Genomic DNA, 22,118 nt, shown 5'->3' on the forward strand with positions numbered 1-22,118 from the left:
GGTGCCTGTCACCAAAATTTCCACCTCCCTGCTGTGACTGCTCCACCTACCCCAAGCTGACTAAACCTCAAGAGTGCACAGCCTGTAGTTACCAAGCCCCTTGGGCTGCTGGGATGGAAAATATGCTCATAATTCTAAAAGCAGGTGTAGGTAGCCGGGCCTCTGAGGCAGAGCTGTGACAAGGGGCAGTGTGGACCCAGCGGCTCCTTGCTTTCTGGAGTTCAAACTCTGTTGAAAATTGACAATCTCAGGAAATGTGCCAGACTAGGAAACCTTTTGATAGAAGGAGGACCTTTGCAAAGTCCTGAGGCCAGGGAGCCCCCTGCTTTTCCAGGGGATTTCTGCGCTAGGCATGCCTAAGGTAAGAACAGATTTAATTCACTTTTCATGTAAATGAGGGACACAACCCAAACACCTTCTGATTTGTGTCCCATGGGAGAGGAAACCTTGAGGGTGGCAGTATCCGTTCTTGCTGTGTGCACTTGCTTTTGGCCCACGTGCTTCTCTTGCTCTCCTTCCCTGCAGGCTGCTGCACTATTTCCGAGGCCGGCACCATTTGGAGGAGATCATGTACAACGAGAACATGCGTCGCTCGCAGCTGCTGATGCTGTTTGACAAATTCCGCAGCGTGCTGGTGGTGACCAGCCACGAGGACCCCGTGATTTCAGTTTTTCAGTCCCTCTTAAAATGACTCTACTGGCAAAGGAAGGGAGACTGCTACACTCTTGATACTGACTGTCTAAAAACTAAAGGAGGTGAATTCAATTCCTTGTTGCCATGTGACATACAGCAGGTTCTCGCCCTCTGTGCCTCGATTTCTCATCTGTTCCCTGTGGTGACAGCTGAGGACAGTCTGTGCAAGGGCTCTGGGGCCTGCTGCAGGACAGCATGCGCTTGCTCAGCTTGGATTCCTGCACGCCACATTGACAGCACAGGAGCTGCCAGTTCACAGCCTTTCCCTGAGCCTGCTCCCGCCCCAGGGCTTGTGGGAGTGGGCCAAGACGACTTCCACTGCAACGTTACTGATGTTACTTCACCATTGGGCGGACGCTGGTGCATCAGAAGTGCTTTCCCTGCTCTTCAACAGCATGATTGTGGGGTGACTCTGCTGAGAACGCTGCTCATGAGCAGCCTGGCCCCACAGCAGAGCGCGCACAGCCTGTGCTCAAGGGCAGAGTGGAGTTGGTCTGTCTTTTAGGGAAATGTCTCTGGGCACCGAGGAATTCTGTTTGATCACCGTTATCTGGCAGCACTGAGGACATAGGTAGGAAGGCAAAGTATCACAAGTAAACAATTTCATGAATGAGAATGACTTGCTCACTGTGTTACGGCTTACTATTTCCTCTTCTTTAGTGTCCTTATTACCAAGTACCTATTGGGGCAGGGCTGTTACCAAGCAGCTGTGTGTTTGTGGGTTTGCGGGGTTTCGTTTTTGATGGGGGGGTGAGCTTAGTTGTTCAGCAGGACTGAAATTGGCTGGCGAAGCTGCAAGTGCAAGGACATAGGGTTCCACACAGCCAGAGGCTGGTGCTAAGGGCACTCAGACTTGCCCCCCAGTGCTTGTTTTGTTCAAGCATGGCTGTGGCTGCAGGGAACCAGACTGGGAACCTGGCCTGGGTTAAAGCTATCTAGCTGAAAAATGAAAAACAAGATATGGGTCTGCACATGGCTGTGCTTCCTGATCTGGTTCAGGACGGCTCCTCCAGCCGGGCCAGGGCTAGAACAAGAGGCAACAGCCCTGTTCCTGAGGACAGCAGGAGCTTGTGCCAGCTCACCCCTGGCCTGCGTGAGGCCACAGGCCCCCCCAGCTGCTCACTGCTCTGTGCTGTGTACCTGGGGAAGGGTGGGGAGACGCTTACCTCCATGGTGGTGGCTTCCAGGGGTGTGTGTTGTTAAAAGACTTATCAGGCTCCTCCTTAAACTTTCCCTTTTACCACACAGACGAGCTGGAGTTCTTCCCAGAGTTGCAGGCGGTCACAGAGCAGCTTCACTTGCCCACACAAACTGGATGAAACTGAGCTCTGTATAACTTACCTACCACCAGCAAGGCACAGTCACGCCGGGGGAGCACTGTGTCCACAGAGCACCAGATACCTGATGACAGCTACTTACTTGGGGTCCCTTCTGTGAGTCGTCCCCCGCAGCTGCAAGCAGGGATGTTATAGAAGAGCAGAAGCAATGCCCAACCTAAAAATCAGATCAACATTGCTGTAGGGCCCCAGCCCCAACCAGCTCCCAGCAACTGCGTCTCAAGGTGAGCTACTGAGATCAGTATATAACAAGAGCTGTTCAGAAGGGGCCAAACAAGGTGTTTTTTTCATATGATGGGGACAAGGGTTTTGAAAAACCTGAGGTTTTTTCTTGCATGTGAATCGTAAGGTGACAGAGGGTGTCCCTGCCACCCTTCAGACTGCCAACGTGGCTGCAGTTCTGCAGGTTCTGCCCTAAATCCTAGAGTTTTTTTCCCCCTGTACCTCATGGCAGGCTGCAGCATAACAGAAATGTCAGCATCGGTGCTTTCTGTGTTGGGGTTCACACACTGGTAAGTTTTGAACTGGTCTCAAAAGCAGCTGGGAACACAAACAACAAACATCCTTGTTCTCCAAGCTGGATGTTATAGACTGGTATAGGTTGGAAGGGGTTTCTGGAGGTCTCTACTCAAAGAAAATGTGTTAGATCAGGTCACTCGAGCTTGTCCAGTGAACTTTGACTGTCTCCAAGAACAGAGATCACACAGCTTCTCTGGGCCCCTATTCCAGTGTTTGACCACCCTCATGGTTAAATTTTTTTCCATAGAGCTAATGAGAACTTCCTGTTTTCCAGTTTGTGCCCATTGCCTCTCATCCTGTCCCAGTCTGGCCCTGTCTTCTCTACCCCCTCCCACTAGGTAGGTGTCCACAACAGTAAGGTGCCTCCTTTACCTCCTCTTCTCCAGGCTGACCAAACCCAGTTCTCATCCCTTCAGTTAGCCCTGCTGCCATCCAGTCTGCTGACTATTCCCCTGCAGCAACCAAGAGATGGCCTCTACTGTGGGTGAGGGGTGATGGGAGCAGCACAGCACGTCAGAGCCGTGAACCTTCATCACTTTTCCACCTTAACTGAGCCTGAATCCATTCACAAGGGAGAAAGCGGCCTTCAGCATCCAAAACCAACCTCGGTTCTGGCAGTGAGACCCATGCCAGTCTGTCCCACAAATAAAATTGCACCTTGCCCTGTTCATTGTGATAAAGTACATTTATTGTTAAAAACCTCCATGGTACTATGTTTGCCCTCACTGCTGCCATGACATAGCTTGAGGCTATCATACAGAGTGCAGCTCAAGTCCTGGCCAGTAGCACACCTGCAAGACTCATCAGCTGCAAGAAAAGTGTCCCACTGCTGCCATCTCTCTCTCTGTTTTCTTGTCTACAACACTTACAAATTTATTTCCTCGTAAATAAAACCTGAGAGGTTTCTGTGCCCACTCTCCCCTGTTGCCAATACCAATCCTTGTTGTGGTTACCACGTCCTGCTCCCCTGGTAGGTCAAGTCCAGGTACCATCCAAATGGCTGCATCTTGAGTCAGGTCCCTTTGGTCAAAAGCCTTATCAATCCCAAATGCTTGGCAGAGCTTGGAGGGCCCATTACACAGCTGCCAGTCTTTCAGGGGCTTAGTGGGTCCTTTCCTTGAAGTGCTGCGCAGCTCTCTCATTGCATCTAAACCCTGAAGAGGCTCCAAAGAGCGAAGTAAGACTGCAGCCCCTTCCCCTGTGCAGAACAAGAGCCAAGTGTTAGTACAGGGTTGTCTGTCAAGAACATCTCAGCTTTCAGCCCCACCACCAGCAGGAGCACTTCAGCTCTTGGCCCATGGCTCAGCTTAGCCTGGTGGAGCAGGGGATTGCCTGCAGTGTCCAACCACAGGGTCTCTCCTTCTCTCGGGCCACTTTGCTTCAAGTGCCAGGCTCTGGAGTCAGCCACTAACCTGTGGTCAGTGCACCCCCTTCCCTCTTCTGAATGTCCTGTGCCCCATAGCTCTGTGTCCTTCAGTCATCAGTGCTGACTTGCTCTTCCTCAACCCCATTTCTTGATGTTACTAAGTCTAGCAGCTGCTCCAAGGCTTGCCAGAGGGCAAGAGGTTTTTATTATGTCAGCACAACATTCAGGAATAAATACACATATGGTTCAGTTTTGGCATGGCTGTCCAAAGCTGCTCCCAACCCCAGTGGATTTATAATAAACTCTGATTACAAGAACTCCAGCTAACAAAGGAGAAGCAGAATGAGTCTGGATGCTGCCAGCAGAAAGAGGCAGCTTGCAGAGTTGGCTGGACAAAGAGAAACCTGGGAAGGAGCCGCAGGCACTGGGAGCTCTGCCTGCAGGCGGTACTAATTCAAACACCCAACTGGGGATGTAGCAGCAGGTGGGATGACCATTGCTTCAGGTAATTGCGTAGCTACAACAGAGAGTGATCCGAACCAGTGTGCCAGGGAAGCTCTCACAAGGCAGGGAGCTGGGACAGGACAGGGCTGCATTGTCTCAGGCTGTGGGATGCACAGCACTGGGAGCATCAGTGCAGCAGAGACCTTTCTATGACAAGAAGTGAAGAAAAAGGAAAGATTCTCTTCTCAAATGTGACCTGCCACCCTGTCAGGAGCCTTAGGAAACTCCAGCCGCCCACAGCTGTTGTGACCAGCTGCCCTCCCTGATTTTGGTGACAGTGAAGCAAAGATGCAGCTCTGAGCACAGACGGTCCCCTGTGACAAGGATCTCCAGCCTAAGTGGGACATAAACACTTCCTTGGTATTTTTCACTGGACAGCAAGGAAGGTCTTCTCATGACCTTGAGTGGGTGAGGAGAGTGCCGGGTGAAGGGGTCTGTGTGCTGCCCCACACAGCACCCCTTGTGCTGGTGCCGCCCACGGCATTCCTCCCCGCCAGCATCTGCGTGCTCGGTGCTGCCGCTGTGCAAGAATCCCCTCTCCCTCTCCAGCCTCAAACATCTGGAGCCACGCTCACGCCTGGCAAAGGCTTTTACTGTAGGCGCTGACGGATCCCTAAGGACCAGCGATTTCCAAAAATAGAATCCCTCTCATATTTTGTACAAATCCCACACTAAGTTACCCTCCTGGGCTCCCAACTGAGCCTGTCAACTGAGGACCCGGTCTCTGGCTTTGTGAGGTGTGCCTATTGCCCTGAACCTGCTCCGAGTCCCTGCTGCCCTTGGCGAAGTCTTACTTCCAACAGCTGTCAGCAGTCTGTTCCCAGGCACTCCCTCCTTTAAGGAAGGGGATTGATGCTAACCTGGCAACCAAAAGCTGCTTCCCTGTACTACAGTGATTTAGACCTCAAAGGTCATTTTAGATTTTTAAGAACATGCTCCATGTCCTAATTCTGCTTTTCATCCATGCACAAAGAAACATCGTTTGCATTGGGACACTGCCGCACTTGCCAGGAAAAACTGTGGGATTCTGAGCAATCACTAATTACACTACTTGCTTTCATCCATCACAAATGCAAGTGGAAACCGTGGTTAGACTTGAATTGGACTGAGTCCTTGGGAGTTCATGTCAAGAGAGACAAGCACTCAGAGAAACTGCAGGTGCTCCCAGAGCATCCGCAGAGCCGGGGCAGGGGGTAGCTGACATTTCTCTCTCTGGCTGTTCTTTCTGCATTTCCACCAGAAAGTTTTCACACTCTTTCTAGCTGTGCAATGCAGACACCACTCTCTGCTCTCAGTCAGGGACCACAAGAGTTTTGGGAAGAGGTGGAGACAGCAGGCAGGATAAGAATGCAGGGATGCCATGATAAGCTACTGCCTTCTGTGCTCCTTCCTGTCCCCACACCCCTGGGCTGATATTTGGGTCCTCCTGAGCATACCTGCACATCAGAAGTTTTATTGTGACCATCAAAGATGAATCCTTCTGGCTCATCTCCTGCCTGCCAGGGTGCTTCAGCCTGCCTTCCTCCCTCTCCACAGCCTGCATTAGATCGGTCTTGGAGCTTATCTGCCATCAGCATCTGCCTGACATGGATACAGCTGCTGACATGTCAGCAGCAGCCATGCCAGACCAGAGATGTTGAATATCTACCTCCCATGCCTGAGTCACTCCATAGAACAAGTAGCATTCAAAGCTAAAGGCTGGGATCTAACAACAACACAGAGGCCAATTCTCTCCCTGAACAGCTAGAAATCATAAAATGATAGGGAAGTCCCACACTCCCACTGTGCAGCTTGCTGCTTCTTCCCTGGAACAGCTCCAGCTCTCATTCTTAGAAGCAGCTCTTGGCCACTGGGGAGAAGAAAATTTTCTCCTCTCTCCACCCGTCTGACTCACTGCTCCCAAAACACTTCCTTCCAAGTCCTAGTCTAGGATCCGAACATTAGGGGGAAGTCCATGCAGTGTGACCCTGGGTCTGGGTAGAGCATCACTGGGATCTCTATTTTACAAGCTGATCTTTCAGATCTGTCAGCAATAAACACACCTTGGCAAATCCCAGAGAAAGAAATCGCAGCAAAGGCAAAGAGACGCTTGACTGGCACTTACCCTCTTCCTGAAGCAAGGGAAGCCCAACATCCCTCTTAACCCCCGGAAAGGCTCTTTGTACTAAGATTATTGTGCTGCTGCCAGGATACACTGTAGGATTTATGCACACTGGAAGACGTTAGGTATTTTTTCTATAAACTCTTCTTCCTCTATGATTTCTCCAACAAAACCCAATGTAGCAATGCCTGCCATGGCTTTAGGCAGTAGCAGTATTTGACCCAGTGATGGGAGGACCTCTCACAGTAAAATCTCACACAATGCAGCTTTATCTCATAGTGATGTGCACAAAGATTTCCCCTTCCTCAGTGACAAAATTATTTGAGACTCCCTGTTCAGCTCATTATAGTTTTAGGAACGCAAAGATACAGTCAGGTAAACTTGACTGACCGTGCTAACAGCCGTGACTTCTTGCCCCAGCAAAGTGGCAGGACACCAAGCTACAGCTGAAGTGCTTCCCATGTCTGTTGGCAGCATCAGGCTGGGCGGGGGGGACTGCTGAGGACACTACAGTGATGGCAGCTCTCAAGGTAAAGCCTGGGCTTTTGTCACTGCTCTACCAAGCACCTCTGCCAGCACTGCTCTGCTGGCAACACACCTTTTCCTATCCCTGAGTGATAGCGCTGAGCCTGAGTCTAGTGTAAGCCAAATATAGAAAACAGAAGAGAAGGTTTATCCCACCTGGTATTGAAACAGACTATGCTACAAGGTTAAGTGTCAGAACAAGAGAGGCCTGGGTCAGATACCCCATTCTTGACAAGCTAAGCAGAAGGGAGCAAGTAGGAGGAGAACATAAAGCTTTGCACATCTCGTACAGGCCTCGGATTCTGAGCTGATTAAGGACCAAGGCAGCCCCAGCATGATTCAAGTCAGTGTTAAACTACTTTTTAAAACAAAGTCTACTGAAACAGTCCAATTCCTGCTGCTTGCCTGGTCCCAACAGCACGTCTGGGTCAGCCCTGTGCAGTGTCTGTGCCAAGAAGGTAGCAAAACACAGGCAACCCAGGGACAGTCCAGCACTCTGATCTCTCGCCAGTAAAAGGATGGCTGCTTTCATCAAGCTAGTGCCTCCAAATCAGCTCTACAGTCACTCAGTTCAGGCGTCTGAGGAGCAGCAGGACAGCAGTCAGTGCCAGTGCTTAAAAGGATATACTGGTTCTCTGAACCGCTTGCCTTCTTCCCACAAGGATCCTGTAATTTAAGCAGCACGAGGAACTGCCTGCACTACAGAACTAGACAGTTTAAGCCAGCTAAGAATTCATTTGTGACTATCAGTTTGTGATAACTTTAATGAACCACCTAAAAACACAGTAGATCTTAGTTAAGTCCATATGCTTGTTCCAACAATCTCCAGAAATAAATGTTTTGTTAAAAATCAGTGTATGATCGCACGAGTATTTTGATGCAAACCACCCAATGGCCAAACGGAAACATTTTTCAAGAGTAATTTGGAAAATTTCTAGAACCAACTTCTCCTGAAATCAACCTCAGGTTTTCCCCTAATTCTCATGTCATTAGGTATGAACTTTGCTAACATGCATCCCGGTCAAAATTGAAATGGCTTAAGACAAGGTCAATTTGTGTGTTTGAAGACATCAGGGAACCCCTGAAGACCCTTCCCCTTCTCCCCTGCTCTGATTTGCTGCAGCAATGCCATACAGTACTCCCAGATGTAAACCCCAACTATTCGTATAACGCAAGTTGCTCTGCTCTCCTGAAATCTGTGTGCATGTCTAGACTTGTTCTGCTCCTCCCCTCCACTTACAGAAAGATGTAACAAGACGAAGAGATTCAGGGACAGGCAACTGAGATGATGAAAGTTACGGACTGGCTTTGGAGCAAAAGCCTAAAGAAGGAATAACTAGAGTAGACTAGAAACCTTCAGCTTAGAAGACAGCTGAGAGGGGAATATGAACAATCCCAGGAGATCACAGGAGGCAGAAAGTGATACATGGGAATAGATGCAATCATCCCACATTCTCCACTGTTTAACTCCTGGTGCTCTGCAGCTTTGCACTGCCAAAATCCAAGAAAAAGAGTGATGCAGCTCTGGGACGTCACTGGAGATGCGCCCTTTGAAAAGGAAAAGCATTTAGTGTTCTCTCAATAATTTGTGTTCAGTCTTTCCAAGCAACACCTTCAGAAAGAATATATTCATATTCCTTTTATAGTCTCATGGGCAGTCAGTCAGGTTTTCGCAGCATTCCCAGGGAGACCCTGAAGCACTTGGATATTTTGCGTCAATTTCCCCACACAAAGATTATTAAATTGATTACATCGGAAGTTCAGGCTATAAGAAGAGCATGGTCTGTGCTACTAAGACACAACAGACATTTTTCGTGCCAGTGTTTCCTTGTGTTTTCTGCACAGCCACAGCCAGATTCAAAACAAGGTTTCCAAGATCTGTCCCTTATCCAGAGAATGAAATGCTTCTGCCTTCTACCCAGGTGCATAAGTGCCACCATGAAAGACAACTTCCTCAATCCTTCTCTCAGACCACATGACGGGACAGGCTGCTTCTCCATCTACGTTAAGATGAGAAAAGCACCTTGGGTATGATTCCTCCTCAGATTCTTTCTTCCAACACATCTGCACATGGGTGAATATACTGAAGGAGTAAATCCTACCTATGTAGATACATCTGTGACACACAACATGCACAGCCACGCTGGTTCCTTCAGTGTGCTCCTGACAAAGCTGGCAGTGACAGCTGTGCATGGTGGCAGCGTAGCTGCATGTATGACAGGCCAACGGAGAATGAGTTTGTAACAAAAAATCCAACTAAATCCATCACAACAGCAAGCTCTTTAACTGATTTGCTACAAAACTAAACACAGGTATATAAGAGAAAATTTCCCAAAGTATAAATTTCAGAGAAATCTTTCTAAAATTCAAAGGCTAAGCATCTTTTTTTAATAAAAATTATTATTCCTAATATTTCAAGCACTAAGAAGCCCATCCTGAATAAAGAACCATCCTGCTTTCATTATCTGAACAGATTTGGCAGAGACAATCTAATGAAATTCACATATGTTCATCCACCAGACTCCAGACCTCCATTTAGTAAGACAGGCTCTTCCCCCTCAGAATAACCTGGCACTGGTTTTCTGCCTGGATCCTCTCCAAAGGCCAAAACCTAAGGATTAATGGTCACTGTTACAACATTTGCTTTCCACTTAGGAAGATACAAGCGGTGGTTTGTTTTTGTTTTTAACTGTATCTTTGAAATGGCAAAAGAGAAAAAAAAAAATCTCAAAAATACTTCCTTAACAAAATGAGTATTTATCTAAGAAATACCTGCTGCCATTTCAAGGTGTCTAATTAACCAATAGCTTTATTGCAAGGCAAACACTGTCATTCTTACAGGAAAGAAAGAAACCCCAAGTTTTAGAAGTAACACTTGCGCATTAAGAGGAGCTGTGAAAGGAGAGCCTCAGTAAATTCCAGAATCATTTGATTAGAGGTTAATTATATTATCTTGAGAATAATAAAAGACTGAAGATTCTGTAACAGTCTGGATATTTTGATTTGGGTTTTTTTCTTTTCTATTAAGATACAGCAAAGCAGCTAAAGTGCTCCTGCAGTGACTCCTTGCTTAAGCTTAGCACATCTCAGACCTTTTTGTTTTCCCCAAGATTTACAGCTTCTGAAGATAAAGGTGGGAGACAGAAGAGTTTCTTGTCATGACAACAGACACCAAGATGTAGACCGTCATTAGACTGCACCACCTTGGAGGAACAAAGTTCACTGAAGCACATGAATAAGGCAGAAGCCCAGGTCATCAAAACTGAAAGCTCCATCCTATCAAGATTCTCCTCCAGTCCTTGGTCTTTATTTCTGCGCCTGAACAGCTCACACAGCTCACAGCTGGCACAAAAACCTCACTGGGCTGGTCCCAGTGCAGCTGGAGGTGGGCCCTGCTGGTAGCATTCAAAGTTAATATGCTGCCTGTCCACAGTTACACAAAGTTCACAATGGGAAAACTCAGATCCCACAGAAGGATTGTGACAGCGAGTCACTGACTTCACAGAGCCCATAGGGAGCTCAGAATTGACTGCAACACAGCAAGCATAGCTTGAAATATCAGCCCCATGCTATAGGCATTAAAACTCTTTCAACCTCTACTTACCTTGGCTGGAAACATTCACGCAGAAATAAATCCCGTAGATCTGATACACGTACAGGGTTCCTGGTTTCATGAACATTGCCGCATTTCGTTGAGTTTGTTTCCCACCTTTTGAGTGGGAAGCTTCATCTTCCCCACCCAGATAAGCTTCTGTTTCAACAATCCTCCCCCAGAGTTCTCTGCCATCAGGAAGTTTGCGAACTAAAATCTGAAAGAGAGGTCAGAGTGCATCAGTTAGCAACCCCTCTGTACAAAATAACCACAGCGCAAGAGCTGTGGAAACAAAGAAGTCGGAAAAAAGGACCTGATGGTACTCCATACTCTCCATCTAGCAGTCCAGTCCGTAAGCTAACGTGAACTTTTACAGCTTTTACTGTCCAGGCCACAACCCAGTATAAAGAGTTCTTACCTGCCATTCACCTTGCAAAATGCCTGGAGCATCTAGATGTGGCAGTATCATAAAGAACCCATTTATGATCCTATATACAATGAAGCCCACAGAGTTGCTTTTCTGATTATTTTCTGTATTCTCCACCCCAATCCACCAGGTTTACGGCAAAAGAGGACCACCATCAACCTTGAAGCATCATGAATGTTTGTTCTTTAGATCAGAATAAATTTGACAGTGGCAGAATTAAATAACTACTATGATTAGATAGTCTCTTTCCATAGAGATGTTTCAAACAAGTCCCAGTCCCTAACCATAGAGATAATCATAGCCAGAGAATCAACGCTGTTTCTGGATGTTCTGCACCACAGAGAGGGGCAGTGCAGGAGAGCTGGAAATTGGCTTCAGGCAGACAACAACAGATCTTTGGCATTACAGTGTGTTCCTTGCTGCTGGTACCTCCTTAAATAAAACAAAGCAGATGCGGGGGGGAAAAAAACAAAACACGACAATGAAAAGATTATCTTCAAAAATAAAACAATCACTAAATTTCATACAGAGTTTTTTGTGGTTTGACCCAATTTCTGAACTTATTTTACTTCCTGTGTATTTAAGAAATACTGCAGTATAGTCTCACTTAGGCAACAACTATCAGTTTAATTATACTGTATTCAGTGCTTCCATATTTGAAAACCAGCCGTTCAAAAATGACCTTCAAGAAACAAAGCTTAATTCCTAACAGATGTTTGTGCTGGATTGCTAATGCAGTTATTGACCTGATCCAGTACGGATGCTCCAGAAGCCAGTTTCAAATGTTGCAACTCCAGTATATCACAATTTCCCTACAGCACTTCTCAAATTGTTGAAAACAATCAGTTTATTATTTTTGTGAAAAATGCAGTGACATCAGAAAAAGCACTGGTGTTTAGCAACTTTCTGTAAACACCCCAAAAGCACACCCATGTGTCCACATTTCTTTTTCAATATGATGAAATGCAAGGTTACGTTATGATTTTAAAAGCATGCAGGCATTTCCCTGACTCTTCAGACACACCAAATATTCACAGTTAAAACAGTTTAAAAATGGTGATTGTTCACAATACCTCACAGTAAACTAGTTTATAGAGGTTTTTATTTCTCATTAATATCTTGGTGTTACAGCAGTTCATTTTGAGATGTCATTTATTGTGTGCATGTTTTGGGGTATTTTTTTGTTTCTAAGAACCCAGGTATCATGTTTAAAGTAAGCAATATTAATATACCAGGCACCTCCAAAATTTGGTAGAATGAAGACAATGAATGAAACACTAAATTAACATTGTATTTACAATTTACAACATATATTTACAAATGACAGAATAGACTGGGTCATGGGAGACTAGGGGTTACACTTTAAGAAAATCTAAAATTAACATAGAAATTGCCTGGCTTGTATTTCTATGCCTAAATAGGAAAAGCACAGAGTTAGGACTAAAATATATCTGCCCAGGGTAACTGAATGCATAAGGATGTTGGAGTCATTAAGACAAAAAATGCATCAGCACTGGGAGACTTCAGGTATCCTCATAGAGACCAAGTAAATATCGCAGTAGGACAGGACACAGGCTATGTTTTTTTAGACACCATCAAATGCTTTGCAGAGCGAGTAATCGGGGATCTCACAAGAAAAGACTAAACTCTCCAACTGATCCAGAGCAAAACGCAGTCTTTTGCAAAGACTTATCCCTGAAAAACAACTTTGTATCATGACCATGAAGTATAAAGGTCAGCATCCTTCCACAAGCATTAAGGTCCAAAAATAATCTATCAGAGTTGTGCTTACCAGCAAAAAGAGGAAACTACATAGTGAGGAAGCTTGTTAGGAAGAACTGAAAAGAGACAGCCAAAGGTTAAAGCTGGAAAAGGCAAGCCTTTAGCAGGATGTCTATAAAGATAGCAAACACACACGACATATCAGAGAGAGGTTAAGACAGACCAAAAAAAACCCCAGCAGGGTTAAAAAGCAGAGCAAAGGCGTCAATTACAAGCAAGACAATATCCTTAGAAAATAAAAAAAAAAAACGAGACACAGCAAGACAGGCCAAAATCAACAGTTTGTGGAACAAATTCCTAAAGTTATCTAAACCAATGAGAAACCAGAGAGTCTGTTCACCCCACGGACAATAAAGGTATAAAAAAGACTCAGAGAAGATAAGACCATAGCAATGAAACTAAAAACACGTTTTGCAATTGTGTTTAGGAGGTCCCAGACTGGAACTTTTTTATAGGGGAAACACTGGAGGAACTGTCTCCCATGGAAACAGCAGGACAGTTTTTTGACGGACTCACTAAGCAGAAGTTTAATCTCCCCCTCTGATTTCCAAAGGCTTTCAACAAGGTCTAAAGAGTCCTCAAAGTTTCTGCAGTGGGATAAGGGAGAAGGTCCTTTCATGAACAAGTAATGGCTTGAAAACTCAGAAACAGAAGATAGGAATAGCAGTTTTCGGAGTGAAGAGAGTTTAACTGTGGGACTGTGGAGTCCTAAATGTCTCCACAACCTGTGCTACCTTGCACGTTTGTGTTAATAACCTCAGAAAGGTGATCATTAAAGAACTCACCACGTGTACTGACAATACTGAGTTATTCAGAACAGAAAAAATAGAAGCAGTTATTGCAAGATACAACTTTCAAAACATACAGGGCAGCATGAAAGACAGTACCAAGCAGTCTGCTGAACTTGCAGATAAGAATGAAATATTCGTGTACACTATGACAGTGGATACTGGTCAAGAAAGGCCAAGGGCCTGCCACGCTATTAGCGTCACAAGAAAGTAAAATGGAGGCAGAGAAGGAGATGTTGCTGACTGCAGAGCATTACTTTCCACTGGACTAAGGAAGAGCCAAAAAGAAATAAAGGAACACCTGAAAGGAAAATAATGAGCCTGAAACAACCTTCAGACCACAAACAGCAAATTACATTTCAGTAAGCCAGAAAAAAGGGAGGAAAAAACTCCACAAAAAACTAATTCTGAAATGTTACAGTAAACTAAACCTGAGAATTACTCCCCTGACTTCATCCAAAATAGATTTGGCTACTAGTCTTTAAATTCCACTGAACTTAACAAGAGAAGGAACGAGAGCTGTATTCCTAAAATAGCAAACCCCTGGAGTCAAATGGCAAAAAAAGAATTTCCTCCTTTTACACTAAGTCATTAGCTAGCACATGCTCCAGTACAGCAACCTCACTGTTCATGTCTTACCTGTCCCAGAAAGGACTTGGCCAGACTAATACAGGGCTGGTTGAAAAAATCTCCTTCTAGCCGGGAAGAATTTTTTTTCTCTATTGCAAAATATTTGCTACTTTTTGGAGAAGAATCCCCACCAGGCGTAGCATTCAGGTTCCCCAAGGCATCAAAAGGAGGGAGGCTGGAGTTGCTTTGGAGAGCGCTTAATTGAGCCAACAGCTTTCTTTTTCTTGGCATAGTTCTAGAAAATTGATATAAACATAATTAGGAATATGAAGCTTATTTAAAAGTAATAAATTTTCACAAACTCTCATTTTTACACATCTCTTCCCAACAATGAATCTGAAAGCTATAACTAATTGAGCAACCTAGGCAAACTACAGAGCAGGTGACAGATTTAGCTGTGTCTCCATCAGGCTAGGCAAATATTGGGCCCTACTGATAAGCAAACAGAAAACTGCAGTTTCAGTATTCATCTTTTAAGGAGTGCTGATAAAAAGCAACTCTGCTGCACTTAGTAAAAATAAGTTTTTTGTTAGGTTAGGAAACTCAGAAATCGAAAACAAAGGTGAACTGGGACTATATACTTTTTACCTAGAACTAATGTAATCTGTTAAGCAGACAGAAGAGTTGTGCTGACTCAGAAGGCCCACAGAGGTGATGTATCAATCATTTTAAACAGTAATGTAACCGGATCAGAATCCAAAACTCCACAGGACACAGAACGTTTGAGTTGGGAGATGCCCTATTTACAGTCACAGTGATGAAGTTGTTTATCACTCTGTAGAAATGTTTGTGTTAGAACCTCCACAAAATAAGCTTTAAATTCACCTACCAGAAAGACGAAGAGCAGTCTGTTCCAGTCAACAGTATGTATTTGAGGACACTACGTAACCTGAGATCGTTCTTCTAGGTTTGTGACCAATTTACTACGTGAGCTTCAAAAAGTTAATGTTTCTTTTTCTGTGCTGCAGTCCTTATACCTGTCAAACAGGAACAAACTTATTTATTCACTGTATAAAGCACTTTGAAATAGGCAAAGAGATTTTGGAGCTGGAGATCATGGTACCAACAGTGCATCATTATCTCAAACTCAAGAACAATTTGCAGTTTTCTGTTGGTCTAGCAAAAGACCATCTCCCAGCTGGGGCATTGCTGGAGATGCTCTTTAGCCTTTTTTTTTTAATATATATACAAAAGGTTATGAAAACAGTGGGGAATGCACTTTTCCTATAGTGAATACACAAAAGGTGAAACCAAATTTTTTAAAGTCCCCCACTGGCACTAAATTTGGAAAGTGTCAGTCTCAAAAAAGGACTCTTGTAAGAGAATGCAAAGACACCAGGTTTTAGAAGGCACCTGAAATTCAACCACATGTAGATATAAGGGAAAAAAGTGCAAAGGTTCAACATCATATGTAATTAGAAATGGAGAAAGAATCCTATATACACCTGAACCTGCAAGGGAAGTATATACATAATTAAGTAGCTGTTACCACTCATTTTTCACCAGATCATCAGCTTTTAAAAATGACTACAAAATCCTTCACCATCAAAAGCAATCTTTATCTTGCTCTGATGTTTCTCGTGAAGAAAGATCCACCAGCAATAGTTTCCTTGAACTACACTGAAATAAATTCAGCATTGCTACACTCTGCATCACCAGTGGCAATTCCCCAAGTGTTACATTTCACTTCAGAAGAATCCAGACACAAACATATAAAAATAGGCAGAAGAAAAACCCACACTGGCATGACTGGCAGGGAGGTGGAATGGTTTTTTTTGTTTTTTTTTTTTTTTTTTTCTAAACGTCTAATTCTTTATTGCAATAATTCAGTGATGTCAGAGACTTGCTATAAAATGGGCAGCTGCGTGCCAGGCAGTCTGCTCTGAACTGCCACTTTCACCTGGCAGGAATTCTTAGAAATTTTGTCAAAATCACCAGCCTGCCTCAGCCAAAATTGCCTGGTGGCCTTCGCAAATGAGAGTCCTGTCTAGGAGAAAGGGTGTGAATAGGAAAAAGGGCTTCAGGAAAGAAGGGATGGAGGAGGAACACTTCCCTGTATCAGACTGACCCTCTAAAAGACTCAGTCAAGGGAAAGCTCTGCACCAAAGGCAGTAGCTCCAGCCTTCTCTGACAGCATTAACTGGAACTTCCAGTTCATCAGCCATACATAAAGACATGCTGAAAACGTGGCAAATTGGAGTGGAGCATTAACTCGTTTGGTAATTTGTGCTCTTATGGAATGCGACATCAGCAACAGGATCTGAGTTGCCTGGCACCTATTGCCTTTCCAATTAAGTAATTCTTAAAAGCTGCAAGTGCTCTTATGCAAATGTTATAGGGGCAGCCTTAGGGTACTTGTAATTTCATTGCTATGGGCTGATCCTAGACAGATCTCAGCACTTTCAACTCTCATTAGAAACAGCAGTAGGATACTGCCTTATAGTCATGTGAAATGGGTCACATACAAAAATGCAATTGCTTTAAAAGCAAAAATGCAGAATGAGGGCACTGCAATACCATCTCAGAACTGGAGAAAAACCCCGATCTACCTTTCATCTCCCTGCTTGTTCATACCAAGATATGAAACACAACACCCTATGCCTCAAAATCTATCTACGCTTTTTATAAAGAATGCTGGTTATATATACAAATCCCTTCTTGCCTGTGATAAAGCACACTGCAGAAGACAGTACATATCAAGTACCCAAGCCCCACGTATTTGGGAAGTAAGAGACGCCATCTCTTAACATCTAAGTCTACAGACAAATTCTGCAACTCTTCACTTCTATCTAGATTTTCTTGCTTGTAAACAAATTCTACTTCTGTGCCTAAAATAAGAATCAGCTGTGGGTTTAATTGCTTTTTACTAATCCTGTTGTAACCAAACTAGCTACAAGTTGTTAAGCATGTGTGTACCTATGCACAAAAAAAGTATGGAAGTCAGAAAAGGAACATCAAGAGCCGAATAAGTCTGCACAAGCACCTGAAGTGTTCAGGGCTGCTGGGCTAGTCTCAGGCAAGTGTTTAGGGACCCTGCAAGCCTGTATCAGAAAGACACTAAAAACCCATGTAAAATACAGCTCTGCAGATACACCCTGTAGTCAAGGCACAACTGAGTCTACATAGGCTTCTTTAATCCTTCTAATAAGACTGCATGTGTAGGTATTTCCTTAGTATTTAATGAGCTTTCACTAAAAGGAGGTAAAAAAGAAAATCCCACCAGTAATTTGCATGTACTTTTGGCTCACTTTGCAGCTGCAAAGTTTTCCTCACGCACATCTATCTTCCCAATAGCGTGATGAAGAACACATTGTACGTAAGTACACATTGCCACTTCTGGAGAGACAATTCTTCATACCAATTCCCAGTCATAGAGATTTTATGTGGGAATACACGAATGGTCAATGCTGGGTCAGACCACGCGACACGTCCCCCTCTATCCTGCTCTCCAGCACAGGTCAAAACCAGGAGCCTAGGGAAGAACAGAATAAGCACACAGTGCTTCTCCACGCATCCTCTGTGTCTCTAGACAGAAACCTTCTGAACCAGGCACAGTTTCTGTGTACATAGTAACCATGAGCTTATGCAGTCTTCCCTGAACCTGCATAAAACTATCCAAACTGAGACTTCACTGATGAAGAAAGCTTCAGAATTAGTCACTATGGCTCCAAAAACTCACTTATTTTGTCTGTGAAATTAGGACTGCTCCCCACCCACATGAATCAGTTCACATTTGCAATTCATCACTGACAGCCCTCCTCTTTACCACCTCAAATAAAGTAAAGCCAGCTGGAAACATTGCTTTTCCAGGTCATTTACAAAACATCCCTGCGGCACCCCAGTGATGACCTCCAGCCACCATGAGGGCTGCCCATTTACTCACATCCTCTTTCCTATCTTTGCACCAACTGTTTATTTATGACAGGGAACTCCCTTATTATGTCAGGGGCTGCTCAGGTGAGGGCTCCTGTTTAAGTTTCCTGAAATCTGAGTACAAACTATAAGCCAGGCTTCTCAACGTGCTTATTTAGACCTTCAGAGAATTCTGACATTTTTTAAAGGCATGACTTTCCATTACACAAGCCACATTGGCTCTTTCCCACTATATTTATGCAGGTGTCCAATAATTCTACCTTGCTCTATTTTCTACTAATTCAGTTGGTACTGGTCAAACTTCCCAGTCTGCAGCCCACAGATTTCCCCTAGAACCCTCTTCAAAAAGTAGTGACACATTTGCTGCTTTCCAGTTCACAGGTATTAGCTTTCAGTGAGAAGGGAGAGGCCACCGTTAGCAGCACTGTCCCTGGGGACTTCATCTGGTTTAGCACCTTGTTCCTTCCTGTTGTCTACTTGTTCCATAACCTCTTACACAGACGCTTAATTTTAAATCAGATCCTTCAATGAGTTCTCAGCAGGAAGGATTCCCCTGCACCTTTTCTGTCTAATGTAACCTATTAGTAACCAGAAGTTAATAACGTATAGCTTCCTGGACAACAGTGTGAGAAGCAGGCAAAAAAACCCCAACTTCTTGAAAGAAGAGTGCAGGCAGGAGCTAATATACTATAACTATAAAGTCAATCTCTCCACAGACAGACTTTGACACTATGTGCAATCCTGTTAATACGTCAAAAGTATGGCAAAATGAATGTTTTTATTCACCTTACTGAATGCCGGGGATGTCATTTTCTGCCAGACGTCCCTGCAATTCCAGTCCTTGCTCCTACTGCCTACTGGACATCTTGAGCTTTTCGGAATGAAACTTGCTCATCCTTCTGTAAAGAACAAGGAAGATAAAAATGAGGGAAACTGATGAAAAGTCATGAAAAACCCAAAAAGACCTCATAGCAAAATTATGTTCCACTTTGGTTGTCTCTCTTAAACCATTTTGTTTTGTTCTGGTTTTGTCCCACCCCCAACATTCTAGCTGCTATTTTTAATTGAGTGCCAAACTTGCATATTAAATGGGAGCAAATGAGTTAATAATACTGACAAGGGATGTTAGCTAGCTCTGCCTCCCGAGATTTGACTTCGGTAAGCCAGCATTGAGTTAAGCAAGGCAGCATTTACCGAGGCCACAAACACTAATCAGAAAATTGACATAAGGATTTGAGATCATCTGCAGTTCAGGTTTTTTCTTTATATCTACATTATTTGTAGCAAATGTACATTGGGAATATTGGGCTAATCATCCCAAGAGCTGTAAGTCTTATTTTTTTCCACCTATTTGATGGCAGCAAGAACACTCCTGATTTGTAAAGCACATTGAAAGAGCTACATAAGGGGATACAGAAATAGTTACACTTAATTAAGTCTTAGGTACCCATCTTATAAAATGACCCCAGAAAAAAACATTCCTTCCTCAATCTTAATACTGCATGAGAAACAATTTAGTTCAGGCACGGGGATTTGACTCAGAGACCAATGATGTTTCACTAAAGCCTTCATTAATGCACTGACAAAAAGGAAAACTTATGACTCAAATGCTCAAACATCTGAACAATATCCACAAAGAGAGGTCCGCTTAAGAGTTCCTGTTGAAGTACCAGTAACTTAAAGACTAGGAAGAAAAGCGTAAGCAGCAAAGACACAAAGATTTACCTGCAAAAGGATCCTGGAGTTGCTCCCTACATACGCATGGAAGCAGAGGGCTCACACCTCCCGCTGAGAAGTCAGCCCTAGGCTCAGGCTCAGTGAGAGGACCTGCTCCACACCCAGAAAGGTGCGTGGAGTCCTATGAGAAGTCTTTGACTTGAAGAGAGAGAAAGAAGGATTATTTTCTCCAGATTCAGGCCAAACTACTCAAAGAAAGGCCTTAGTATTCATGCTTTGCACAAAGAACCTGAACTCTGCAACAAAACCATGTGGAGGGAATCACAGCCACACTTTGTCATCAGCCATGAGACAGTAATAGCTAAGGTGCAGCTCAAGGCGATTAAATTGGGACTGATTCAATGCACATGCTATGAGCCTCTCTAGCAAGAAGGTCCCTTTCTTCTGTTTTCAAACAGAGGAAAGGCTTGCGCTACGTTTAGTGATTCAGGATTAATCTATACAGCATATTCTTGTTACAGAGACGTGATTTGTGTGTACTTCGCATTGCATTAACAGGCACTGTTTAACAGTTATAGCAAGAAAACAGAACACTGCATCAAAGCCTTAACAGATAATGGTCTGCAGAGATACGAGTGTAAAGCCAGGTGAAGGTAAATAGCTGATGCAATGTCCACCACGATAGTGGCAGGCATTTTCAAAACACTAGAACAAAGCCTTCAGGCCCTATATGAACAAAGAAGGATCTGAGGAGAGAGGACAATTTCCCGCACAGCTCTGGATAATATGATGTATGGGACAATAGCTTGCTAATAGAAGCGAGACAAAAAACTTCTGATAATAGAGGAACAAAAGCAGAACTCTCTTATATAAACAGATGCTTCCAGGAAACCAGCACATCGCTGGTGACTGTGAAAATCTGAGTCAGGTGCAGATCTGAACCAGGAGGGCACAGAGACACTCATGCCACCATAGCCTTGTTATTGTATTTAGTACTAAGACATCTCAGTTAGAAAAACCTCCACTTTTCAAAACAGGTTTGCAGCACGCTTCTATAGACTGTGTATTTCTCCTCATTACAGGGTCCTAAACCCCCATCTCTACGGCGTTTCCATAATGTGCTTACTCTGACATGAAGTCCCCTCACAGCTTCCCCCGGGGCGGCCCCGGCACCCCCCGCCGGGCTCGGCAAGGCCCGAGCGGGCCCGGCCGGCGTTGCCGAGCGCGGCGGGGGGTGCCGGGGCCGCCGCCGTACCCAGTCCCGGGAGCCCGCCATTAGCAACTGGAGCTCCTTCACCCCATCCCGGCCCCGCCGCCAACGCACCTGCTGGGGCCTCCCCGCTTTCCCGCCTCGGCCTGTCCCGAGCGGCGGGTAGGCCCAGCCCGGAGGCCCGGCGGACGCCGGGAGCTCTCCTGAGGGGCGTGCCCGGCGCGGCCGGAGGGGAGGCGGGCCTGAGGAGGGAGAAGCGCCGGTGGAGCTGCGCTGGCGCTGTTAGGAGTGAAGAGCCTTCTTTCGCCTAGCAGCTCGCTCTGTAGGTGGCGGTGGTCCACAATCGCATTGATTTACAGCCTTTTTTTTTTTTTTTTTTTTTTTTTTTCTGAGCTCGCTTGATCTCTTGTTTTCTGGACCCCAGATCCTCCGTAGGCCGTCTTTGAACTCCCCCTGGTTTTCAGCATCCACTCTCACACTCTTTGCTGTTTCATATTAATAATACTCGGAAAAATCAAGGGGTGGATATACATTCTGGTGAATATGAATGGCCACAAGCTGGCTTTATAGAGAGCTGCGTTAATTATTCCCTCAGTTCCCCGAGGAACAAGTATCTGGCCTGCAGAAAAATATTCTTGGCTTCAGCTTTTAGCCAGATGCGGCATATGGTCAAAATGGGGTCCAAATATGATTTTCCTTGCAACTTTCTGCAGTTTGGGTCATGGATGCATAAACAAGTGTTTGCACAAAGGGTATGAGGGAAAGTCTGATGGATCAAAATGGATTTATTCTCATTTGTGTAATAAAACAAAATCCAGGCTACCACTGGCTAGGACAGCACCAGCTAGCAGCCAGCCACGCAGAGAAGGAGCGCTTAGTGTCTACTCCATTCATAAATTTGCAAGGAAGAATTACTTTACTGACTAAAATTCTAGGAGACCTCGACAGCTTTGGAGGTGCAGCCAGGTGTACAAGTGGCAGAAATGGGGACTAATAGTCCAGTGGTGTGCTCAAATGAGAGGAAGCTGGATAAAAAGCTTTGACGTTCCTGTAAATCCTGAATTGAACCCAGAATTTTCAAATTTTACTATTCC

The 22,118-nt window shown here is 44.8% G+C and overlaps 2 protein-coding genes across 2 annotated transcripts in view; one reads left to right on the plus strand and one right to left on the minus strand.

The window, feature by feature from the left end:
- NPRL3 (NPR3 like, GATOR1 complex subunit) overlaps positions 1-1,278 on the plus strand; it is a gene marked incomplete at its 5' end in the record, with an annotated part of 44,557 nt that extends 43,279 nt beyond the window's left edge. Inside the window, 1 exon segment of the mRNA XM_082490800.1 lies at positions 526-1,278. Coding sequence (XP_082346926.1) covers positions 526-691 — 166 coding nt within the window. The 3' untranslated portion in view covers positions 692-1,278.
- Positions 1,279-3,227: 1,949 nt separating this feature from the next.
- Positions 3,228-21,210, minus strand: MPG (N-methylpurine DNA glycosylase). Its single transcript, XM_082490801.1, has 7 exons — positions 21,139-21,210; positions 19,863-20,012; positions 18,924-19,036; positions 15,094-15,241; positions 14,274-14,499; positions 10,650-10,854; positions 3,228-3,747 (listed from the first exon to the last, which is right to left on the minus strand). The coding sequence occupies exons 5-7, from the start codon at positions 14,493-14,495 to the stop codon at positions 3,353-3,355; spliced, it is 822 nt and encodes a 273-aa protein (XP_082346927.1). The 5' UTR covers positions 14,496-14,499; positions 15,094-15,241; positions 18,924-19,036; positions 19,863-20,012; positions 21,139-21,210; the 3' UTR covers positions 3,228-3,352.
- Between the last annotated feature and the right edge of the window lie 908 nt (positions 21,211-22,118).

Source organism: Vanellus vanellus (assembly GCF_965231255.1).
Source record: "Vanellus vanellus genome assembly, chromosome: 14".
NCBI classification, from domain to species: Eukaryota; Metazoa; Chordata; class Aves; order Charadriiformes; family Charadriidae; genus Vanellus; species Vanellus vanellus.